The 24,847-nt window shown below is 39.4% G+C and overlaps 1 protein-coding gene across 3 annotated transcripts in view; it reads right to left on the reverse strand.

Annotated features, from left to right (window-relative positions):
• Nucleotides 1–3,623: 3,623 nt before the first annotated feature.
• The window catches only part of LOC125184516 (tumor necrosis factor receptor superfamily member EDAR), a 61,553-nt gene continuing 40,329 nt past the window's right edge, over nucleotides 3,624–24,847 (reverse strand). For 2 of the 3 annotated variants that reach the window (XM_066990476.1, XM_066990474.1), the window contains exons 5-12: nucleotides 23,415–23,500; nucleotides 13,291–13,377; nucleotides 12,017–12,145; nucleotides 11,855–11,929; nucleotides 11,552–11,624; nucleotides 10,653–10,812; nucleotides 7,587–7,647; nucleotides 3,624–6,177 (exon numbers count right to left, since the gene is read on the reverse strand). In XM_066990476.1, the coding sequence (XP_066846577.1) occupies nucleotides 5,858–6,177; nucleotides 7,587–7,647; nucleotides 10,653–10,812; nucleotides 11,552–11,624; nucleotides 11,855–11,929; nucleotides 12,017–12,145; nucleotides 13,291–13,377; nucleotides 23,415–23,500 (991 nt within the window). In that variant the 3' untranslated portion in view covers nucleotides 3,624–5,857. The remainder of the gene's footprint in view (nucleotides 6,178–7,586; nucleotides 7,648–10,652; nucleotides 10,813–11,551; nucleotides 11,625–11,854; nucleotides 11,930–12,016; nucleotides 12,146–13,290; nucleotides 13,378–23,414; nucleotides 23,501–24,847) is intronic. The other variant, XM_066990475.1, reaches the window with a different exon arrangement.

The following is a 24,847-nucleotide window of genomic DNA, read 5'->3' on the forward strand; positions in this document are numbered from 1 at the left end:
ATATACTTACTGGAATATCCACTAGGAAGCCTATCCAGTACATAACAGGGGCACAAGCTCTCTTTGTTTGTCATTATCACAGAGACGTATAGACGTTGCTTGCTGTGGAATGACTTCCGCATGCAGGAGGTTCTTGTTTTACCTCCGGGTCATGGTTTTCACTTGGAACGCTATTTTTTTTTTTCTCCCCCACCTCTTCAATATACCTTCCTAATAACAAAGCAAGACTTCTAAACCATGGGAGGTCTTGAGTTCATGACGGAGAGCTTAGCATACGGATGGTGGGCTTCTCCTGTTTAAACCGGTATGCCTTTTTCAAGTCATCCTCCAACCCCTCTCACTGAGCATGTAACCACTTTACCTTTTTGCTCACGAAGAAGGGATTAATGACCCCAAATTACAGAATATGGAGGCAGCCCACTGTTGTTGCTTTGTGCTCCAAAACACACCTATCCTTTTTTGTTCACCTTGCTTCTGTTCACACCAGGACCACCAGATGGTAGATGCTATACAGAAGCCAGTTCCCCACTGCAACCTAATATAATAGAGAGTCTGCAAAGCCAAGTGAGTTTCTCTAAGGAAAGAATGAGATGATACCAGGCAGGCTAAGAAAATAGGATTAGGTGGGAAAGGTCTTGCTAGGTGATAATCATTTTTATTTTCTGGGAGGAACTTTCCACAAAGTCATCCAGAAGGCTGGTGATGGATTTCAAAATACAAGGTCAGTCTGCAGATATGCAGTTAAGTGCCTTTTCTATTGGGCCCTGCTGATATTAAAAAAAAAAGCAAAAAAAAGCAAAACAAAAGCAAAAAAAAAAAGCACGATTTTTAGAGTGTTTATGACATGGGCTGTAGAAAGTATTTGTGGCAAAACCTTGAGTTGACTAGGGCTTTATATGAATCTTTTGTGTGTTTTAAATAAACATTTCCAAGGACACAGAGGGTCTTTTCAACCTCAAAGCTGGGTTTTACCACAGAATACAGAAGAACAATTACCTTTTATGAAAAATGCATATGAAAAAGGAAATAAAAGTACTCCTTGATAACCTTCTCCTGACCTCTCATTTCCTTGAGAGGGTGGGTCTTAAATTTTATTCCAGCTCTAACAACCATGTTTGCAGCAAACTCTGTGCATCTCCTCTGACTCCCAGAAAAATTCACCTATACATAACTATCTGAGGCCTTGTTGTCCATCTGCCCCTGCCCTTATCAGTTTTCTCCCATTCCGTGCTGTGCAGTAGAGTCTCTGCTTTCTCACTTTTCCTCCCAGCCTTTCCCACCTTGCATTCCTGAAGCCTCTCTTGCTGCTGCTATGCTCCTTTGCTCTGAAAGAAGACATATTTTTTTCCCCTGTAAAGAGGGAGAGCTTGAGACAGTATGTGGCAATCAGGACAAGGTAAAACAGCAGATTTTCCACTGTGTAGTGAAAATGCATCATTTTAAAGGAACATAAGATCATACAGTGACTGTGAATTAAATATTGTTCTAACTTAGACTTATTCAAGGGCATTCCTTATGAAGTATTTCTTATAAAGACAAGACCATGCTCAGGTTTCCTGATCATCAGGATTCTGGTAAGAACCACTTTAAATGCTATAATGTAATTAACCAACTTTTTTTCCTTCAGTCTGTTCTTTGAGCATTAGGTTAAAAAGCTCAGGCTAAGATAATGAGTGTTTCATAAAGAAGCGGTGCCAGGAGCTGAGGACAAAAAATATCCTCCCCCCCCCAAATAAATAAAAAAAATGGCAATTGGCTTCTCTACACCAAAATCAGGATTGATATTTGGCATTGAAGATGGTCTGTACTTGATCAAATACTGCTGGACTGGTAAAGAGCCACTTCTAAGCAAAGGTGGTTATGCTTTCTTTAGGTTTTGGATCATTGAAGTAAGTTCGGTTTCAGATTCTGTCGTAAGAAATGTATTTACGTTTGAGGTAAAGTCTACAGTAATAGATTGAAATCTGTAATGTTCTCATGTATAAATTCAGAAACTTCTAACTTCTTCTTGCTTGTTAAGTCTTGTTAATTTTTTATCATATTTAGGATAGCAGAGTCAATCATAGCTTTGCTCTAACCTTTTATCAGCCAAATTGTAAATACCAAGAACATTATTACGCAATGCCAGAGAAGCATTCATCTGATTCAATAATTCAAAAACAAAACACTAATTAACATCACTAATAATAGGTTGAGGTTCATCTTCATTCTGTGTTTGCTGGCTGCAGGTATTTCAGAGACATTACTGAGCCAAAATAGTCACAAACCTGAAATACGTTACTTACTTGGTAAGATTCAACTCATCTAACCTTCGACATCCACAGAATAAATGTTTACATCATCTGGCTTGCCACGCCAGATTCTCTTTATCATTGAGAGACACTGTAGCCTATAGTTAGAAGATGCAATTCGTCTTGATTATCTTAGATGTCTGCTTTAGTACAAGATTAATCTCAGTGCAGACACCTGCATTTGCACAGGTATATCCCAGTGAGCTGGAAGTGCCACACAGGAAGGAAAAAATGAAGCAAAATGGAAAAAATGAAACAAAGATGACATCCCACTGGAGCTCTTGTGGTTTGGATTTTGTTTTCTTGTTTTATTATTTTGCACAATGGAAGGGCGTGGATATTTTACTCAGATTTGAGTTTGTTCTCTGTCAAGTTAAACCTAAGAAGCCAAAGTTTTTCCTTTGGATCATTGTCCGTAAGCATGTTAAAGCAAAGAATGGTCGAGCCCTTCAGACAGCGATGTGTTTTGATAGAGCAGCACCTGTTGCAGTGTGCCTTCACGCTACGTTAACTCCTGCTTACATAGTGCAGGGAGTGAAAAGACAGTAAAGTGAAACTCCAAACATCCTATCTTCCCAACCAGCTGGCAAACTCAAAGCCTTTGTTGCACTTTCTGGAGCCTTTCTCTCCTTTAATTGTTGACAGAACAAGAATGTGTTCATCATGCTGAAAACAGAAATGAATCTGAATAAACAATATCCCAAATTGTTTTTTAAGCAGGACAGTGTTTATTCCTTTTAGCAAATGTTTAATCTCTATGAAATACTTCGAAAGCCTTAGCTTAGTCCCCAGCTCTTGGGGGAAATGAAGCTTGGTGCTGTCTTCTGTAGAAGTTGCAGTTCTGTTAGCAGTCTGCACAGTGCAGCATAGGCTCGGATGAATATAATTCTTCTATCATGCAGCAAAAGCTTCCAAATAATGTCTTTGATAATGCTGTGTAGTACTGCTGGTTTAGGAACACAAAATGAAAATGCCGGTGAGAGAGTGTTGCTGTTGTGAGATTACTCGCTGGTCTCACAGTCTGTACCACCTCTCAGGACATAAATAATAACTTTCAAACAGTTTCTCTAAGAAGTTGGGCATTTTTATAGTAGCTAGCAGGTGAAATATTGAACCAAAACCGAATTGTGAAAGGAAGAATGGCTTCTGCTTTGAAAGTTTCCGAAGTGCGAGGCAGACAGGCAGTATACTATGGGAGCATAAAGATTCCTTCGTGTATGTTACCTAGCCGCTCCCATACCACAGGAATGTGCCTGCCCCTGGCTAACTTTTTAATTTCACGTTTATAAGACAATATATGAAATAATAATAATAAAGATAGTACAACTGCGTTTGACCTCTTTCTTTTATTAGCATATTTTATGTTCATATTTTACAATATAATAAGTTATATATACAGCATTAAACAAAATTATTAGAAAGTAAGCTTTGGCAAGATCTACAAGATTTTTTTCATTCCTGTACATCTTTTGTGTAACAATAAAAATACTGTATACTAAATAAAATAATGTTAAATAGTCTGTGTTCACATTGGCACCAATGATTTCAAGACCCTAGATTTTCAAGGCCCAATAAGCATAGAAACACGGATTCCTGTGTCATCTTTTAAGCATACAAATGGTGTGTACTATTAAATGAAACGTGAAGTATAGGAGACAGTCCCTTGACTAACACGGTTGTTACACACTGGCACAAGAGAAACTGAATCTTCCCATTTTCTTTTTTTCCTTTTTTTCTTATTTTAGTAGTAACAGACTTAATCTGCAAACTCAAGGTCTTGAAAATCTTGAAGTTTGCAGAGTTGTCAGCAAATCTACAGATCTTTCTGAAGCCTGTTGATGTCTGTATGAATTTGTCATTGATTTCAAGATAGCAAGAATTAGACCCATAAATTAAACATCAGTTAGCTAGTTAAATATTCAAATAAATGCAGCTTTCTTCTTCCTTTAAAATCAAAATTCTCATCAAATTTGGTGTATGCAAATGAAAGAAGAGTGAGTTATGAGACCAAAGAGGTGGTGGAAGAATAGTGAGAAGGATAGGTTTTGTGTTGCAGTACGTACTTCCTCTACGATACCGATCAAGTGCTGAAAAGATCGGTAAATATAGATGTCAAAGTGGGATACTAAATGTTCAGCACAATTACCATACTATCATAGATAATATCTAGTTATTAAGTGATGGAATACTGGTTGTTAACTTCAGGGTTATAGTTAATAGTTTTTTATAACATTTTGTTCAGCCAAGCAATTTGGAATTTAAATACTATAGCTTTGCAAGTGCCAGTTCTCTTAATTCAGTGGTGACACTTGTTGAAACCTGTCATCGCTCCTTTTAGCTATAAATTAAGTGTATACATTTGGTAACAGCTCCTGCCGTGTGGTCTGTACAGGTTTTACAGAACTTGTAAACAGCAAAATCAGAGTAGCTAATGGGAAAAAACTAAGGTAAGATTTTGTTGCGCACAAACTCATGATAGTGCCTTACCTTCCAGAGGAGTGAGTTTTCACCTGTGGGGCCTGCACTCGTGTTCTGCATTGACTACAGTACAGCATTTCAAAAACACATGTTCCTGTACATTTCAGCTGTCCAAAGAAATCTACTCTATTTGCTCTCAGTGTCAAACGTTATCTGAAATTCCTCTGCTTGAGACATTATTTGATATATAGATGTCACTACTGGAAAAAAATTGTAGTCGTAGTAGTGGACAAGCTGTTTAGCTGTTTGCTTTGCCTTTTTTTTTTTTTTTTTTTTTTTTTTTTTAACAGCAAGAAAGAGAAAATCTTGTTGCTCTCCTCTCCACTTGCAAGGAGTGACTGCCAACTTCACTGCCTTCTTGCTAACCAGCTTGCCCTAAGTGGACTTGCAGTTTGAATTTACAATTTTTGAAATGTTAGTATGGACCAAGAGTGCATTTACAAGCATTATATACAGAGTTTTGAAGCACTTCCATCTGTAAATTATGCTGGGGCTTTTTTCATATAGTATAATTATTTTATCTGGAGACTGTGTATGCAGGCTGACCTATGCACGTACTTCTAGATCCAACAAAACCATAGGAAATACAGAAAATGAAACTGGTTACATATTAAATGCGTTAGAGCTGATAGAAATGTGGGTGCCTAATGTGCATTAATTGATACTGTAGCAGTGGTGCTGTTGACTGCAACAATTAAATGGTTGAACAAAGCCCTAAGAGATAGGAATATCTTCAGATAGCAATTCAGTGGCTTGAAAGCCAGGCTGGAAGGGTAGTGACAGGATTATCTGCACATATACTCAAACACAGACTGGAAGATGGATCCTTTTCTGTCCACTTATTACCAGTAACTGATTAACTTAATCATTTTGTTTAATGACATGTTTTATACCAAGCTTCTTGGGAGATTTCTGCTCTCGTTTTGGTAGATGCGTAACTTCACTTTTTAGAAGTAAAAGAGAAAAGCTTCCCATCGGTATGGGGAGTGATTACACAGAAGAAACGTCAAGGGTCTCTTGTCCAAAGTCTTTGGTGTGCTGCTTGCTGGAATCATTGCTCTCGCAGGTGATGTGGGAGCACAGCCACGTCAGGATGTGACCGCTGGTTCGGGAGCAGGCATTGCTTGTGCCCACTCCAGAATATCTGCACACAAGGACTCGACAGCGTCCAGCCGCTCGATTTGCACCAGTTTGGTTAGCAGTTCTGGGATGCTGTAACCCGCTGTGCTGATGCGATCAAACAGCTGCATGCCGTCTGTCATGCCACCTATTTCGTCTCGCTTCAGTCCAAAGCTCTCGGCGAGGTGGCGCCACGTTTTCACTATGGCTTTCTCTGTGTTGTATGTTGAGCTGAGCATGCGGCTCGTCTTCTCCAGGCAGTCAAATGGCAGCTCCGTGGGGCTCAGACCTGCAAAGGGAGGTGTTTATGGTCAGATGTCTCTGTGAGCAAGTCTTGGCTATTCAAGACATTTATTAAAATGCTGCAGTGTATACTGTTAGCAATAAGCACAGCTAAAATCTTTAAGTGAGAGTCAATGACAGGTATGTCTAGCTTCAAAGTTATTGCCATATTTTACCTAGTAACAGTAGGGTACAATAGCCATGGAATAATTGAGATAAAAAGTTGGATGGAAAAGAAATACTGGATGGGTTTTATGCGTTCCTATGGTACTACCCCTTCCTGCAACGATTTACTTGCTATTAGAAGTGTATTGGAAACATATCCCTAGTGAGCAGCTCCATTAATACACCTCTGTACATCCAGCATAGTGTTTGAGCTCAAAATACAGCTCTGACCCTTCCCTGAGTCTGTCAGCAGCAGCTGCTGTAACATCGCTGTAATTGAAAGTTGCCCTTGTAGGAATGTGAGGAGTGAGGTGAAGCAATGATGCCAGATGCTTGCAAGCATAAAAGACCCTGCAAATGTTCAATTGTCATTGCTATCACTGAATCTCTACAGAGGATTTAACATTCATCCCGTGGGGAAAAAGCTATTTTTTTCCTGGACTTTTTTTTCCTATGTACTACTGGTCACAGAATAGAGGCGAGAATCAGCTACTGTGGTTTTTTTTTCTGAAAACAGTCTTTTGCTTCTGTAGTTTTCGTGCTTCATACCCCACAGCAGCAATTTGGTGGGAAATGGAGCTCCCTGAACCATAGGAAACTCACACAGGTATGTGCACACCAAGTGTGTGGGGAAAAAAAAAATAAAAAAATAAAGGTAAAAGCAGTCTTGTCCTTTGTTCTGCAGGAAAATTAATTCATGTCCCTTCTGCCGAAACACTTCAGCTAGTCAAGTGCTGAAGACACTTAAAACACTGACCTACTTGGAAACCCCACTTGTTGTGAGAAGTAGGACACAATTAAAGAAGCAGAGTACGTCGAGACTTTTGTCTGAAACACAGTTCTGATCCTCCACAAATCACACTATCATACCTGGAACTAATTTATACCTGTTATCCACCTCACTAAAGAGACCAAGCAAGCAGGTTTCCTCTAGATGAAGAACGTGAGAGTGCTTCTCCACCGCTTCGATGTCCAAGCATGACCCAGCACTACCCCTGCTGCGCTCCAGAGGAAGGAAGCCCATGCACACATCTGGCGAGAAGCTGTGGTGTGCAAACCCAGCCTGGACATCTCTGAAATCGGGGCACCATGATGCTTCCTAGCAGGTGAGTACAAATCTGCTTCCAGATTTGCACTTCCTTTCCATGAAGTTCTCCTTTCCACAGGAACACAGAGGGATTTCTATTTTATAGCAAACAGCTCTGATCCAGTTTTGTGCTGCTAGTATAGGTGCAAGTTTTGTGCACTCACCTTCTGCAACGTCGCATACGTTAGCATACACATCAAGTATCTTTTTCCTTCGACTTTGAATCTGAAAGAGAAGAGTGTTATTGAATTATTATTTTTTTCAGTCACATGAGTAAACAATTGGCAGAGAGCAGTACAAAACCTCTGGGAGATCCTAATTTCATGGCTCAAGGGATTATCGTATAACATCCTGAAGGGTCTCTTTTGAAGCCTCGTAGAGCAGGACACAGCAAGTCAGAGAAGAGTAAACATATTTCTGCTTTTGCTTTCCACTGTTAGAGATCTTTTTTTTTTCCATCTTTTTATCTTCTTTTCAGATCATTGACTTTTCTGCTCTAAATGTTTTTGTATTTTATTTCTTTTTCGGACTGAAGTGAACTCCTGACAATGAGGACAAATTCAATACCACACATGCAAGCAATTAATGCAGGGATTCCCAGGTAAACCAGGACAGGACTGGCCATGGGGAATTAAATTCAGACTGGAATTGCCTTCTTCCAATAATGTAAGAGGGCTGTAGAGAAGGGGATCTTCTTTTCTGTCACTTGACATAGAGCTGCTTGCTGCATTACAGATTAATTATATATTTTCTTCCATGATGTATTGCCTGAATGAATCCAAAGGATTTTACAGATAGATAAAAAAAATCAGTGACACTTTAGACAGGGAAAATCTGAGGTCCAGGGTGCTGCCGTCATTTTTGACAAGAAGGAGGCTCAGACTGAAAACCCTGACATTTTCCAAGCTGAAAATGGACATTTTGATGCGGTTTCACTTAGCAAATATATTCTCAAGGTTTGGCCTTGGATTCAATGCAGATTGAAAACAAATGTCAAAATGTCATGAGTTCTCAAGGACTGGAATTGTCATCTCTCCACCAGCTCTCATTAGGACTGAGGTTTCTGAAAAGCTGTCATTTTGGTAGGACTCTAGTATTATCTCCACAAATTCACCACTTTTCACTGCAAAACAGAATGAAGAAAGCTCACTCTTGGTTTTTGGTTTTTTTTTATTATTATTTTTATTTTTGAATTATTTTCCTCATTTTATTTGGTCTCTAAAGGACAGGGCACATCAATTACTTGGATTAACAGACTTGCAGCTGGAGACAGCAAACTGGCTGCTCCACCCGACGCCTGTCTCACAGCATGCTGTATTGCAGGGAAATGCAATGCAGACACTGGCTGTTGTTCACATATCCTTGGTATAATTTACATTAATCTTTGGGATGCTACTGTACACTTGGATTAGCTGTTTCAGAACCTTACAGATCTTTTTTTTTTTTTCCCATGGGATTTATTAAAATTCCTCTTAAGACAACAATTAGATACCTATTTTCATTCTCCCCTCATTTTTAGGACAAAGAGGGAGGTTAAAGAATTCCAAGCCCAAAGAGAATTACACAGGGTGATTTTCTTTTTTCGTCTGAGCCAGAAGATGGAAATTTGTAAAGCTTATGCTGGAAGAAGCAGGTAAATGTGGGTCTGATGGTTCTGTGTGGTAGCTCATTCCATAATGGTTTTTGTTTTAACCAGGAAAGAGCAGCCTTGGAAAAGAACAGGCCTTTAACTTTCTCCACCCCTCTCCAGTAGCTCCTTGATACTTTTTCCAGTACTAGAAATGTTATTTAATCTCTAGCCTCAAGCAAAGTACTGCTTTTCTAAATTCTGGCAACTGGCTTAGTTGTGAAATCTTAGGTACAGAGTGGGGGATCTTGATGCAATCTGCACTTTCATTGAAAACTTTGTCTTCAGCCTTGTCAGCAGGCTTCAGTCCATTAGCAGTATGTTAGGACGGCAGGTCTGGGAGACATAGCATAGCTCATGCTTCAGATGTGCTTATGAACTATCTAAACTACTCAGGAGAATGTATCTACTATATATTGTCTTTAGAGACAATTATTTTCTTATTAAAAGTTCTAATTTCATGCTTACGCAACTTGTGTTATCCAATTTCAAGCAAGTGCATGCAGAAGTGTGATAAAGTTGGATATATACAGAGACCTCAGACAACTGAATTTTAAAATATGAACACTGGAGTAGTAAGTTATTTTCAGATAGTCATAACTGGTTACAAGTAGAAAAACATCTTTCTTGGACTGAGACTTTGAGTGTCTGGTCTCAGCTGAAAAACGAGCGATTATTAGAAAGTTTAGGCTGAACCATCCCCACAAAGTAAAACATGCAAACATGAAAAGCTGCATTTTCGAACCTTTTTTATTCTTAAAAAAAAAAGGATGGTATTAATGATGCATTTTGGTCCTAGCTATTGCCAATTTTAATTATTTTTGAAGTTCTAAAACATAAAAAATATCTGAGCAGACACTTTCTTTTTAAGGAAACATTCATTTTAATATAAACTAAATAGTTGTGTGGGTGAGGGAGTGCCTTAGCGATGCCTTGAAATAGTCTAAGTGAGATAAAATGCCCTGAGCAATACATTTCAGCAGGAAGAAATGAAGGCCTTCCACAGCAAAACAGTGCATTTATGTTGTCCGTCAGAGCACAGGAATGACCTTCAAAACACATAGGTATTTTTGAAATGTAAAAAAAACCGACAACAAGCACAACACTGGATATCGTTGAAAATTCAATGGCATAGAAATACCAATGCTTCTGAGTTAAGACAGGCAGATGTTGTATGAATCCATCTGTGCTGTTACATTATTTTATTTTCCTGGAGTAAATGTAGCTTTGGGGTTAATTATATTAGCATTAGCTATATTGGTGAGTTGCAGTTTGTTTTTTGTTTCTTCAGACTATAAAACATAATTCTCTAAAAAAGCAAAGCTATTACTCTTGTAGCAATCTGCTTTTCAGCACTGGGTAGTATATACACATGCACAGACACTCTTAAATATTGAAGGAATGTTATATGCAAATCATATGCAAATGAGACTGTAATAAAATTAATTGTAGAAACTCTCTTGTAACTTGTAAATTAGTCCTGTCTGCATTACAATGCATTTTGTGGTGATAGTTTGTAAATTGTTTTCTTAAAAAAATCAAACAAAACCATAAAACAATACAGAAAACAACTGTCAATTTTTAAATCTCAAAGTAGCCTTACCCCAGTCGATTTATTGTTTGTAGAAGATTTATCTCTGGCCAAATGCACTAAAGATAACAAGCATCTCTCTGGAGTCCCTTGCTTGTCAACTGCAGCTTCTTCATCACTATCCATGCTACGACTTAAAAGTCGTTCATTCTCAGAAGATGCATCGTTTTCACTGTAAAATGAAGGATAAGGTTATCTTAGTGATGCTTCTTGTGGTTTGACTCCAATTATTTCCTTTTTGCTATCCCAGAGTAATGGAATAAAAATGTTTTCAATTTTTTAAAATGCCTTTCCCCTGAAATCCTGTGAATGTAACCACATCCACCTACAGAGGATATATGTTCAGTGCTCACCAAGCTGCACAATCATGCTCATCTTGCAAGAATCCCTTCATAGCAGTATTTTCCACTGGGGACAGTGTTTACCTCACTGGAGTTGTGTTATCCAGCCAGGTTTGGCTGCCAGGAAAGGAAAACTATCATGTGGTGCCACCCAGATGATGCTATAGACAAGGGATTCCCTTAAGGCCTGGAGCAGTTATTTCTGCACCTCCTGGCTGAAAGTGAGTGGGGACCTTACCAAGGCATGTGTGTGTAAGTGAGACTCAAGTCCCCTGAATGGACCTCACAAAAGAGGAGACAGCCCTGAGAACTGATAAACTGGTCACAGGTACTAACAAACAGCTCAAGGTAATATTTTAACACATGGTGGCTGTGATCACCTCTTCCAGAAACTCTATTACCTGTGGCTGTCCCATTGACACGTTATTCCTCGGTCCACTAGACTTGAAATTTTGGTGCAAATTATTTCTGCTTTGTTCTCAATGGATTCCTCTGTACCAGGATGAGTGGTGACTATGTCCCTTCTCCACTTCAGTCAAAGGTATGGAAGTATGTTTATTTTTTGCTTACCTTTTAGCAGCCTTAGCTGGAGTTGCTGTAAGCTTTTCAAACTCTTCTTTCTCAGAGAATATCACAACATTATCTGCAGATAAACAGAAATTTAAATTGGCAATGAGTATCCAAACTGATGTTTTGTCTCTGCTTTAGCTATTGCTATCAGAGGATGAAGTGGCATTCTGGAAGTACAAAAGCTATTATACACAATCATTTTGCAAATGAATGGGGGAATTGTAATTAAGAGGAATGCACTAATTGCACTTAAGCTCAACGTTAGAAAAAGGATAGAAAAAGCAAAATTAAAGCAACTTATACCTTGCACTTCTTTCTTCTCTTCTTGTGTATTAGCCTGAGCTTCAACATTTTTTACTGAGTGGCTCTTGCAACAGGCTAGAATGTAAAGATACAACAGTAATTATTCTCAGAAGCTATCTAAAAATAGCATTTGCTGCTAAAATTTGTTATGCTGAAAATTACCTTGAGCAGAAGGTTTTGTTTTCACAATGTAAAACATGATGATGAGGACAATGGCAATAGCCATTATGAATATAGTAGACATTGCAATTATAAGAGCTGTAGCCAGATGTCCTTGTCCTGAAAGGTCTGCTGGAAAAGCAAGGAAATATTTTGTAAAGAAGCAACTCTTCAGATCAGAGAATAGTTAATAGTTTAGTCTGCTCTACACTTATATTTTACATACTCATTTATTTGATCTGAGTCCTGATTACTTGTTAATCATTGCAAAACTAAGTGCTACTTCTCAAATGCAAACTAATGAATAGGCTTTCAAAACAGTGACATTTATGCTGCAAGAACTAGTTATCAGTATTCATAAAAAATACCTGATTGCATGACCATCCAAATATGTATGAAATTGTATTATCTGCTAATAATATAAGAAGCTATATGTACGCAGGAGTAGCAGCCTTCAAAAAAGTGAATTCTTGGAAACAGCATCAAAAAGAAAGAAAAACAAATAAAGAATAAATGGGACAAGAACTAAAAGTACTTGATAACTATGGCTGCCTCAAAAGCTTTGCAATAAGAAGCAGAACACAATGCACATGCGGAATAAGTGTGGTTTTTTTTTTTTTTTTTTTTTTTTTCTAACAGACTTACAGCATGGATGCAGGGTGAATTTAAAATAAGGTATGTGAAAAGGTAGAAGCAGAATTTCAGTGAACAGCTATTAGAATTGAAAAGTCATGAAAGGATGCAGAAAATGACAGATATGTTAAAATGCATGAAAACTAACTTTTCTGAAAACACAATCCTCAAGATCTTGTTTACAGACAAAATCAGGTCAGTACCTCAGTAACTGTGTCCTTCCTGCTGTGTGTTCTGTTCTCACGTTCAAATATTTTAAAAAACTAATAATTATACTGGAGAACGGTTTATGTTAGCTCAATGAGAGACTGACTACATTTGTGTATTAAATTATTTTCACCAGTCTAAGCTAGGCTTTGCTGAGGCATAATGTGGTATCTGTATGGCTGCACATAATCAGCTAATTCATTGCTGGCATTACCCAGTACAGTCCAAGACTATTTTAAGTCCATCCTTCTGAAACAGGAGTGTTGATTAACCAAGGACTAAAAAATCATTCTGAAATGTTTTTAATAGCAGTTTTAGAAATCCCTAAAAAGAGTGGCAATGAAATTCACGATAGATATTATCAGTTCAGTTGCACTTTGTTGATGTTATTTTTAAGACCACCAGTGGCTACATTAAATTTATGGATGCCTTCTTACCTTTGTGAGCATGCTGGTAAGGTGAAAAAGTACTTGTGCCAGATGTGCTCGGGAAAATGGCCGAAATACCAGAGGTAGCCCCTGCACCTGCAATGCAAACAGAAATGCCATAAACTTCCACAGTCATTTCATCTCTTCACAGCGGTATCTTGGCCCAGGTAAACAGCCTTGCCTTAGCTTGATTGCATTTCCTGTTCATTAGCAAAGAACCCATGAATTCACTGTGGCTTTTTGAAATGTCACTAATCCCAGTGTGCGTGGCTGGCATGTTGAAAATTGTGTTTAGAATACATTTTTGCATAGCATCTAGAGGGAGGGGAAGAAATCAAAGCTCGTAAACTGTTATGAACTTAAAAGAAACTCATCAAATTAGTGCTTCTGACAGATATCCTTCACTATAGCAAGGCCACCATGAAAATCTGATGTTAAACAAACCTTCATGACCCCAAAGAAAAACCTAGGAAAGGTGACAAACAAGAATGTTGAATGCCTTTCTGTTTCACGGAGCTGTACCATAGAAGGAAATAATATAATTTCTGCAGTCTAGCTGGATAACATGTTTCTTTTGATTTCTCCTGTCAGTCCAGTCCAAATCTATATCCTGAGTTAGAGGAGGGAATCTACAAAAACAGTGAAAAGAAGAACGTAAAGGACTTCTTCATGCTAACAGAGTGAGATTGTCCAGTAGGGATTTTCCACGTCTAAATTCTACAGCTAAGTTTAAAAGTAGTTTATATTTTTATTAATCTTTCAGGTGGTGTCTTACACCAGATTTTCAAAGCAGTAAACCAAGTCATAAACTAATGTCTTTTCACAGTACTAGACAATACTGAATGTTATTGGAAATAAGGTTGTTGATCTGAGTGCTGTATTAAAATACAGATGGTGCTGAAATAGAGTTCCAAAAGAGGCATAAAAACATTGGGGTTGGAAGAAAACCTTCTCTTGAGTCTCAAGTCATTTTTCACATAATTGGTAAGCAGGTTGTGCAAACAGCTACCATTGACAGCAACTGAAAACCATCTTCTAGCTGGGAGGGGGGAAAGCAATCCCTCCTGCTTTATATTAGCTGCGCATGGAAAAAGTCCAGCGATGATAATTAAATTCAGCAGACCCAAGGCCAGAAGACTGTCCCAGTCACCTGGTGAGGTACACAGAGCACATGGCTCGACAAGCTGGTGAGGCAGCTAGAGTAGCTGGGAACTCACCAAGCCATTATTTTGACCTAGTAAAGAAATTCAACCCACTAGGTAAAGTTGACAGGAAATTAAGTGGCCTGGAATGGTCTGAGAAATGTTCCGTGGTTAAGAACAAAGAAATAGACATGCTCTTCAAATTAAGACAAACGTTTTCTAAAAAAAAAAAAAAAAAAAGAAAAAGTATTACCTAACATAAAACATGGCTGCATGTAGTGAATAAGAAATGTACGCTCCTTAAGTGGCCACAAAGTATGAGTTGCAGATGTTTTCAAACGAGATTTTCTTTAACAATGGTAAAATTTCTTTCAAACTTAATTTCTTCGAAGGAAACGGAATCATTTATTATAATTGCTTTTTGAAACTGAAGAAGTGTTTTCATGAAATTTTAAATATACTAATTTGTTAATTCAGATGCTTTTAGTATTATTCAAATGACAGGCAGATTATGTAAATCATGACTCTGGGTTCTTCTCTGTGACAAACTTAGTTCTAGGAAGAATTACTCACAAGCTCCAGAACCTGCAATGTAGCAGTGGAGCATCTACGTATCAGTGGGTGAAGAGGTCATCTGCGTTTAGTGGAGTTAATAACAGATAAATTTTCAGTAATTCTTCATAAAACTGAAATGAATCACCCTTGGTCTCAACCCATCTATTTACTCATCCCAGCTGGACAATGGAAGAAATCTAGGAAATGGCCATTGTTGTAGCCAGAGACATGTCTGTACTTTCATGTCCCCGGCTAACAGGCTTTTGCCTCTTCTTGCCACCTCCCCCGGCAAACCTAATTACAGACAATTGCAATTCTGTGCAATTCTTGCAAGCTGCAACAAGTCAACAATAGCTTTTCTTCCACTGCCTTTCAATTAACACAGGCAAACTGCTCTGCTTTGTCTGCTTGCAGTTTATCTAACAAGCTTGAGCTCGTCTCCTTTATAAACAAGTTTTATCGCACTCTCTTTTCCTTCACTTCAAACATGTATTAATTGTATTTCTGTCTAATCAATCCTGTAGTCACTTGGTATTTTTAGCTTATTAGGTATTGCTAGCAATGTTTTTCATCTGTGGAAGGAAGGAGAGCCAAGGTGGGAAGTCATGCAGCAGCACAAAACAGGAGAGGTAATGGGGAAGGTCATCTGGTCCTCATTCGGTGTCATTGCCACACTTCACCCAGTTCTACCCCACATCAGGATACAGCCTCTTTCCCACCCCAAACACAAGCTGGAGTCTCTCCAGTGCACAAGGGTGAGCACCTTCAGCTTCGGAAGAGCTTACGTGCAGAATTTTCCTTTGCTTACATGGGAATGGGACTACGTCGTTTGTTCTGTGCTACGTATCACGGCAAGATCTGGGTTGATGCTACAACACGATGGCCTTTTACATATGCCTATGTGGGAGTTAGTCATTATGCATATTTTAAGCCTATTATCAAATTTAATAATTTGGCTTATTCATTATGAGCCAAGATAGTTCTTTAGATGTGGCTTAGAAGCAAGCGCCAATTAATGCACCTGCACTACAAGGGGAACCAAATATGCCAGCTTCTGCAGAATTTCAGTTCATGGCATTTATATAGGCAAAAAGAAACAAAACTTGTAGTTGTTCCTTTTTCCCGGTCCGGCAGCACACCATGACTCCAATGTCAGTTGTTCCTATGTGTATCCAGTTTTGCATCTAGATCACATTATTAATTCTGGTTCCAATATAGATGACACTTACATAATCTACAAAGACTTAGATACAGCTCAGAAAGAGACATCCTAAAGTGCTAGAGTGCAACATATGGAAACAACTCTGTTTTAAGCACAAAAAAAAAAAAAAAGACTGATGGCTGTAATATAGCTGTGCAAAAGAGTGGTTTATATTCCTAGACACCTGTAAGTAATATTGTAGGAATGCGATAAAGACATTAAGAAAGATGGTTATCACTGAAGCTTTGTCAGTTTTTGCATTAGAAATATTTTTATTAAAAAAAAAATGGCAGCCTTTTTTTTGTTTTGTTTTGTTTTGTTTTGAACTCAAAAGATAGCTTTAACTTAAATTGCCATGCAGCCAGCCTTTTGTCCCCCTAGTGAAGAAATGCAGGGCAGTAAAATAATATTTTCATTTTAAAGATCCGTTCTGCTGTGTGTGACAGGACCGTTGCAGTTGTTTGTGTATCTCAAGGCAGATTTACAGTAAGAAGGGATGAACGAAACTGCCAGATCTGTGGGAGGAGGAGGGCGCAGGGAGGGGAGGTTTTGCCAACATGCCCTCTCACAAGTGTTTGCGCCTGAACGAAATCTGGTGCAGTAGGAGACCATATGTGTGTCTGACTTACACTGCTGTAGGTGTCAGCTTACTGGTCCCAGCAGAGGAGTGCTGCTCATAGCTAGCAACAGCTTTTTTTTGGTGAAGTTTATTTAATACTTAATGACAGATTATAAAAATACACAAAGTGTGTACGCAACAGACTATCAGAGTGATCCCAAAATAAGAAGTGTTTTAAAAATGTCTTTACGCGTGTATGTGTTTGCTTCTTGCTACTGAGAGCAGCTCGCTTTCTCCTGATGAATCCCTCTCCTCACAGCCACGGTCCATTTATGAATGGCAATCCATACTCGTTACTGCCAGCCGAGCTGTGCCTGCAGCCACTGTGACCATTTTGAAGGAGTGAAGTAAGATAAAGCACACACTGAAATAAATAACTAGCAGCCTGAAATATGAGCTGAAAAATATATTATATTTAGTCGAAATTCGATAAAGGTAGAAAGTATATGCCTGACAAAGTAATCGGAAACTAGATTATAACGGAACCTAGTTATAAATAAAGACCTAGATGTTTTGAAAGTGCCGGTCAGAATGTTCAAATTAATGTAAATCTCTATTCAGATATGTACATGAAAGGTTTACTTTCAAACCTAAGCTAACAACACTTCATATTGAAGCCCTGTACACTTGGAAAGTCATGGAAGCTGAAGCAGCTGTCAAAATCAAGCTACTTTTTAAGGCATCTACATATGAATTTAGCAATCAAACATCAGCCAACTCTAAAAATATTGCAAATCACTAATAACGGAGAATATCCCAGACAGTGGAAGACTTTTTGACTGCTTCTGATTTTACTGTCTGTTATTTTCAGGAGACATACAGAACACCATAAGGCAGGTCACTCTAATATTTACTGTAGCTGCAGGTACATATTTCAGCAAGTTTAGGTATTTTTTAAATCAGGAAGAATGAGAAGCAAATCAATTCTCTAGTGTGAGCCCTCTACAAATTTGGATAGCAAAATTCCTCCAATCTTAAATTTTAGATCTGGTCATTCTCACTGCAAGTAACCACTGCTGCTCAGACACCTAAAAATAAATGCTTTATGCTGCCATGCTCTCTGTAATGTCTTTAACTGTTTCATTTCTCTCTCCTTTTATTTTGCTGGGAAGTGGTGTGATTGTAGGCTGTGTGGCCTTAGCCTGACAATTTATTTACAACTATTGCAGTTTTGTTTAGAATTCACTGAGAGCTTTAATTGCATGGTACTGGTATGTCATAAATACATGCAGCATGAATTAAACTGAGCTCTGGGAATTAAGTGTTGCCATCTCCTTCTCTGTGCAACACAAAGGGAATAACAGCAGTATAGACCCTGCTGAAAGGGACCCTGAGCAGGGACCCCGAGGAGTTCTTCTCTCATATGCCCCTGTGCATTGGTGGCCAGTTTGTGCAGGTGGTGAAATGCTGTGGCCCTGCAGGTTTGCAGCAGGCTTGTGAGGCAGGACAGAGCAATGCTACAGGCACCTGCAGCTTCTCCCAGGGTTTGTGGTCCTCCAAAGTCCTCAGAGCTTTCAGGTGAGCTGCGGTGTGCCCAGATTACCTCCTGTGTGATACGTGGGCCCAGCTTTCCCAGCAGTTCAAGAGAGCAAACCCCGTGCTTGATCCTCAGATCCCTCCCCTTTAAGGTTTATGGCTGAGGCTGGCCAATTTTGTCCTAATATTAGGTTCCTCTCCTAATATAGACAAGCCCTGAGGGGATGAGAATAAGGCCATACCACCAGTGAACAATAAAGCACTGCCTTCAACATTTCTCCCATTCCACATGTGAAGAGGAATGGGGTGTTCAGAGATCAAACAACTCAAAAAAAAAAAAAAAGTTTGTTAGCTCCAGCTAACAAGCTTATTCATTTGTAAGCATAATTTGAAACAGAAGGAAAATGTCCTGATGTTGATCATATTACAAAAGGACAAAACTGGCAAGGAAAGAAAATTAGTGATATTAAAAAGAATGGGGAGTTAAAATGAAAACCTATGGAATTATTATTTTTCACTAACACAAGTGCTTTTGGCATTAGGCTCGTTTGTGTTAAACATTTCAGTTAAGGAGTCTGATCTCTCAGTCTTGAGCACATGGGTATAGCAGTGACCACTGATTAGAGCTTGTCTGAGATGTCAGCCTGTTAGTAAATTGTTCTCTCTCATCTGTTTGGTTGTTTTTGAAGTTCTAATGAGACAACAATAAAAATAATCTTTTATGTTTCCAGATGCCATTCACTCTTTGGTAATTCAAAAATAACTTGACTACCATTGTTTTCCTTTGTTGTTCTTATTTTTTTTTTTTAATTTTGCTAAGCCATCATTGGCATATGTTAGATTTAAAAACTTACACAGGTTAATTATTGCAACCATTTTCATGTCTATAGCCAGGAAAAAAGAAAAGGGGAATTAACAATATTTTGCATCCATGCACACATAAGAATGCATAGAGGAAGAAAACCCTCAATCCATTGCTGAAATTCCCTAGACTGATAATTTGTGAGTGGAAAAGTATTTGCATATTTGATGTAATTGTGTAAATACAACTTCAAAATACAATGTTCTTCAAGTTTTTGTAATGAGGTTTGATTTTATTTTCCTCTATCAGTTTTGAGCTGGAATGGCAAATATCAAAGTTTGAGCAGAGGAGCAGAGTTATAAAATGGTTGAGAACTGCAGCTGTGCAAAGATAAAATCTCTTCTAGCAGTGGCTGTACCTCTCTGCCAGATAAATTCTGTGTAGCTTAAATCTTCTGTCTTTTGCACTGGATAAAAGAAAACAAAACAAAACAAAGAAACAACCCTACATATTCAGAGGCCTCAACTGACTCCAATGCCAGAGCTGTTGACAGCAAAGCCAGCACCATTAACTGTGGGAAGCCACATCTTAAAGTGGTTTGGTGCTCACTACCTGCAGTGCATCATCCCCCAATTTGCATAGGAAACCTGCATCCAGTAGCTGCCTCCCTTACTCTCTGCAATGCTGCTAGTTGTCACTGAGGTAGCATATCCCAGTTTAGCACTGGCAAGGGTCACTGATGGCTCATGCTCTCCTTCACAGGCAGCTGAAGGTCTCACATCTTTGATGTTTTGGCGTTTTGCCCCTCTGGCCTTAGCAAGCCAGGCCTGAGGCTTCTACACATTAAAAATGAGGGTCCCAAAGTCTTACACATAGGCATTTCACAGTGCCCAGGAGATGAATAATCACAATCTTTATGGCGATGTTGACTCCTTTCAAGAGACAAACTCTTTTCCAAGAAAGAAAAAGCTTTCCTCTCAAATAACTAGGGATAGGACTAGAGGGAATGGCCTCAAGTTGCACTGGGGAGGTGCAGGTTGGAAATGAGGAGACATTTCTTCTCAGAAAGAGCAGTCAGGCACTGGGAGGGGTTGCCCAGGGAGGTGGTGGAGTCACCGTCCCTGGGGGTGTTCAAGGAGAGGTTGGACGTGGTGCTTAGGGACATGGTTTAGTGGGTGACATTGGTGGTAGGGGGATGGTTGGACCAGATGATCTTGGAGGGCTCTTCCAACCCTAATGGTTCTGTGATTCTGTAGCACACATCCTCATGCCTATGTAAGCACACTCCCTGCCCTCTACAAGCACTTTTCCCACAAGCCACCACTGAATACTGACATCTCTCAAAGACCACAGAGAATTATTGCTTTTATCCTTCACTCCAGAGAGAGATTTTCAACGCTGCAATCTGGTGACATGTTTATCTCAATTAAATATCTGACCTATACACAAAATCTCCCTCTCCTCCCCCCGTGATCCATGGTACTTGTGCTATTTATATCTAAGTCACTTGAGAAGAAAGAATAAAGGTGACACAGGCTCATCGGGGAATCTCTTTCTCACTTTCCATATTCTTTACACTACTGTTTCCAGATGCTGGGACACAGGGCGTTCATCTTGTTTCTTCAGCCATTTCAAGGTTTATTGACTGTTTAGGAGATGAAAGTTGCACAGCAGGCTCTTGGAGTTGAAAGTTATTTGTTTACCCTTTGATCAAAACCAAATACTTTTCTGCCAGATAAAATGTACAGTCAGGCAAAGTCTTTGAGTAGGTTTCCCTGCAGCAGCGCACATACCCAGCTTAGTTTGTGCTCTGTGGCCCTGTGTAACACGGAGGCCAGGCGAGGTATATATACCCCAGCAAGATATTTTTGCAGCTAAGGAAAACACCACTGTCTTTCAGTCCCGGCTCAAACCTAATGAAGGCCTAAAATGGGATTTGTCTGCCCTATTTTTTTTTCTTAATCTAGAAGAAAAGTATTAAAGCCAGAACTTGTCATACCCAGCTTCCTACTTTGAAGTAATTTGCCACCCTTGTTTCCTTGCCATCTTTTGGGTCAACTCTCTCCAGTTATGTGCCATACAGAGGAGTATTTGGATAAAAGGCAGCTCTGGGGAGCAGCACCCTGGCAAGATTTTAGACATCATGAACCAAATTATCTGAGATTAGTGATTTGAGGGATTTGGATTTTCAGAACCTTTCTGACCCATTGAACAATTGTAATCAAATGTTTGGTTTCACGGACCTGATTAAAATGGTTATGTTTACTCTTTGTACGGCTAACATTTTCTACATTAATATTCAGTCAGTTTGTAGGTTGCCTAAATTCCTCCCAAAGATAGTATATTTATTCTTGTGTTTATGAAGTTAAAAATGCATGTGGTTAATCCCTTGTGTAATTGACACTTTCCTCGCAAAAGTAAACACATTATATGTAGTATCTGCCAGATATCCTGCAAAAGACAAAGATTTGTTTTTGGAATTGAGAAGTAGCTGTAACATCTTGCAGTAGTTCCTTGCCAGATGAGTAAGCTACAATATGTTTGATACTACCAAAATTCCATTTCAGCATGTGTTTAAGGCAGACCATTGCAGCTGAAGAAGCGATTCATCTCCAATTAATCCTGCTATCTCATGCCATCTTTTATTTTGGAAATGAGGCATATTGGGGGTGTTTGAATCTATACCGGCTGGTGGCATCTGAAGGAACTGTTGAGATGAATACCCCGCACCTTGAAGCAAGACGTGGCATGCTAACAGGGTAGTTTGTTTGTCTGTTTGCCAGGTACGACCGATCAGCCGCTAATCAAGTCAGGCTCTAGGGCCTAGCTGGCTTGGGTGCCCTCAGCAGCGGTGGGCTATTGGCTAGCAGCAGGCATGGCTATATACCCAACAACAGGGCAGCCAGCCTGCACATGCATGCAGGAGAAGGTGTGTCCCACACCGCATGCCCTCATCTCCCACCGAGCCTCCTAACCTCGTGTTTTCACCTACCTCTCCGCCTCCTTCCCACATCTCGCAGTGGGGCTCTCCCTCGCACCCTTGCCTCGCCTCCTAGTACAGACCCAACCTCACCAGAATTGTGCTTACCCTGCCCTCACCCACTCCTGCTTTCTGGGGTAGAAGCACACATTTTGGGACCGGCTGGGGTCCTGCAGCCAGGCAGGGTGAGCTGAGCAGCCAGGCTGCACACACACGGGTCAGGGGAGTACCTCCATACGGGCTGTCACCGCTCACCAGGAGCTCTGCAGGGTGGTATTTATCCCTGGCTAAGGGGAGCTCCTCTGCTTTAGGAAAAGTAGTAGCTGTTAATAACCAATCCTCCTCCTTTGAAGTGGCTTGCAGGGTACCAACCACACATGGTTCAGCAGCATCTGAATTAGGTAATTGCTATTTGTATACATAAATAAATGCTCGGGGAGCTTTTTATCAACCACTGCTTTCAAATCCAGCAGGCAAAGTACTCCAATTCTTTTTCATGGTAAGGACTTTTAAAAGAACAGAACATGGAGGGGACTTTGTTTTTACATGCATCAGGTTTCTCTGGGGGACTGGCTGTTTTCGTCTTTTTTTATTATTATTTATTTTTCTCCTGGTCTGCTCCAGATTCTGAGCGAGCATCCAAGTCATTTGCTCATTCAGAGGGAGCCTCAGTTTTGCTTTTCACTTTCTCACTTTCTTTACGCTTTAAAGGAGAATGCAGTCTTCTTGGGGGGATTACGTCTGCTTTAGAGTGCTACTGCAGGGCTGTCCCCGCTCCCCACAGCCTGAGAGTGGCTATTGCACACACGAATGTGTACTGCCAACATGTTGCACACACTTGCATATATTTTTTTTTCAACCAGCAAACTACAGGCATTCCCCTTTTGTCAATGAAATATACAGTTATACCTCTTATCATTGCTGGCTATCACACTCCAACATTAACAGCTGTATCACTTTGAAACCAAAGGATGTAAAAAGGTGTGATGTACTTTTACAAGGATCTATAAAGCGTCCCATGTTTTCTTCATAGCTGAACTGAATAAAAAATTATAGAGATTTGTGTTGTCTTGCACCTACTTGGTTAAATAAAGATAACTACTGCATGGGACATCTTAACAGATGAAAACTGGAGTATAACAGAACAATAGCAGGTCCTAAAATCGAAGCTTCTGATCTCTCCCCAAATGTTCAGCATTTGCTTCCTTTGTTGGCAAGGCTATTTGGAAGCAGAAATTGTTCTACTGGAGACTGACATTGTTTGAACATCATAATCATCGCTAAAAAACTTCATATTGAGTTTCCAGATGATCTGAGTCAAAACCAGATGAAATGCACAGAAATTGTCGAGCACTTACATTCTTTGGTGTTAGGAGGCGCCAACAAGCACGAGTAGCAAACCATCCCGTATATGTTTCGAGGTCTGTTTTCCAGCATGTAGTAACTGAAACGAAGGGCAAGATGAGGCAAAACAGTGTAAATTAATATACTGCAACTGAGCATGGTTCAGCAGCAACCAATTACACTGAGATAAAATCATGTAAAAAAAATACACCAACTTTTATAAGCAATTTGATGCAAAGATTATTCTTTTTTTTTTTTTTTTTTAACTGCCTGAATGGAGACAGTGTTTCTCTTCTTCCTTTTACCCCTAAAAGACAATTAATCAACCATCAAGCCTACATGACAAGGAGTAGTATCATTGCCTAAAACAACATGATTCTCCCTGTTGAGTTCAAGCTGCAGTTTACGGCATGCCCTGAAATAAGACCTTTCAAAATAAGAGAGCATTATTTTCTGAAACAGCAGTCTTTCAGGCAAGACCACCAGCTGGATATGGTTGGCTAATTCTCTTCGCAAGCACTGTAAGAATAATCTTAGTAACAACAGAGCCAAATCTGAATAACAAATGCAGGAAAACACCACCCTTACAGGGGAAGCCAGATTAGGCTTCACAGTTTTTTTTCTCTAAGTTCATTGCTGTATCGTTTAAAGAAAGCCCTTGATCATAGAGTTACAGCATGAAGGAAAACTTTCCATAATTTGAACTTCTGGGCTGCCAATAAAGTTAGTCTTGAAATAAGGTAATTGGTTATGCAAGAATAGGATCCACAGACAATATAATGAGTAAATTACATCCAAATCATACACAGTTGATGTTACGGATATGCCTTTACAAATCACTTGCTAAATTTTAATGAAGAAATGAACAGTCCTAATCTATTCTATGTAGATGAGTACTCAACATAATAAACATTTTAAGCAACAATTAATCCATTCTCTGCTCTTACATACCTGTCTATGTATGTGCAGAATGTTTTTTTCTGGAAAATGTATACATTAGAAAATCACTGCTGAAACTGTCCATCAAAATCAGTTGCTCTCTAATGAATGGCCCAGCCTTCAAACAAACTATAAATGTCCAGGAAATGGACACTGAGATGCAAGGTGGAAGGTGGTGCTTGGAGGTACCTCAGAGAGCATGCAAACTGAACATAGTTCCCCTTTTTTTTCTTACTGGTATTAAAAGATTCACCCTCACTCTTCCCTTTGGCTTCTGTGCCCCATGCCCCTTCTGACACTCTGCCCTTCTCTCAAGAGCAAAACTTCATCTTTTGTCTCTTGTGGGGGCCTGCAGAATACTAGGTTGCAAAGCAGTTAATAAAAAAGCAGTAAATGACTGCCAAACCACAATAAAAAAAAAAAGAAAAAAAAAAGAGAGAGAGAGAGAAAGAGAGAGTGGCAGGCCAAAGATACACATAAAACTATAAAGAAAAATACTGGACAGCTA

The sequence above is a fragment of the Anser cygnoides genome, chromosome 1 (genome assembly GCF_040182565.1).
Source record: "Anser cygnoides isolate HZ-2024a breed goose chromosome 1, Taihu_goose_T2T_genome, whole genome shotgun sequence".
Classification (NCBI taxonomy): domain Eukaryota; kingdom Metazoa; phylum Chordata; class Aves; order Anseriformes; family Anatidae; genus Anser; species Anser cygnoides.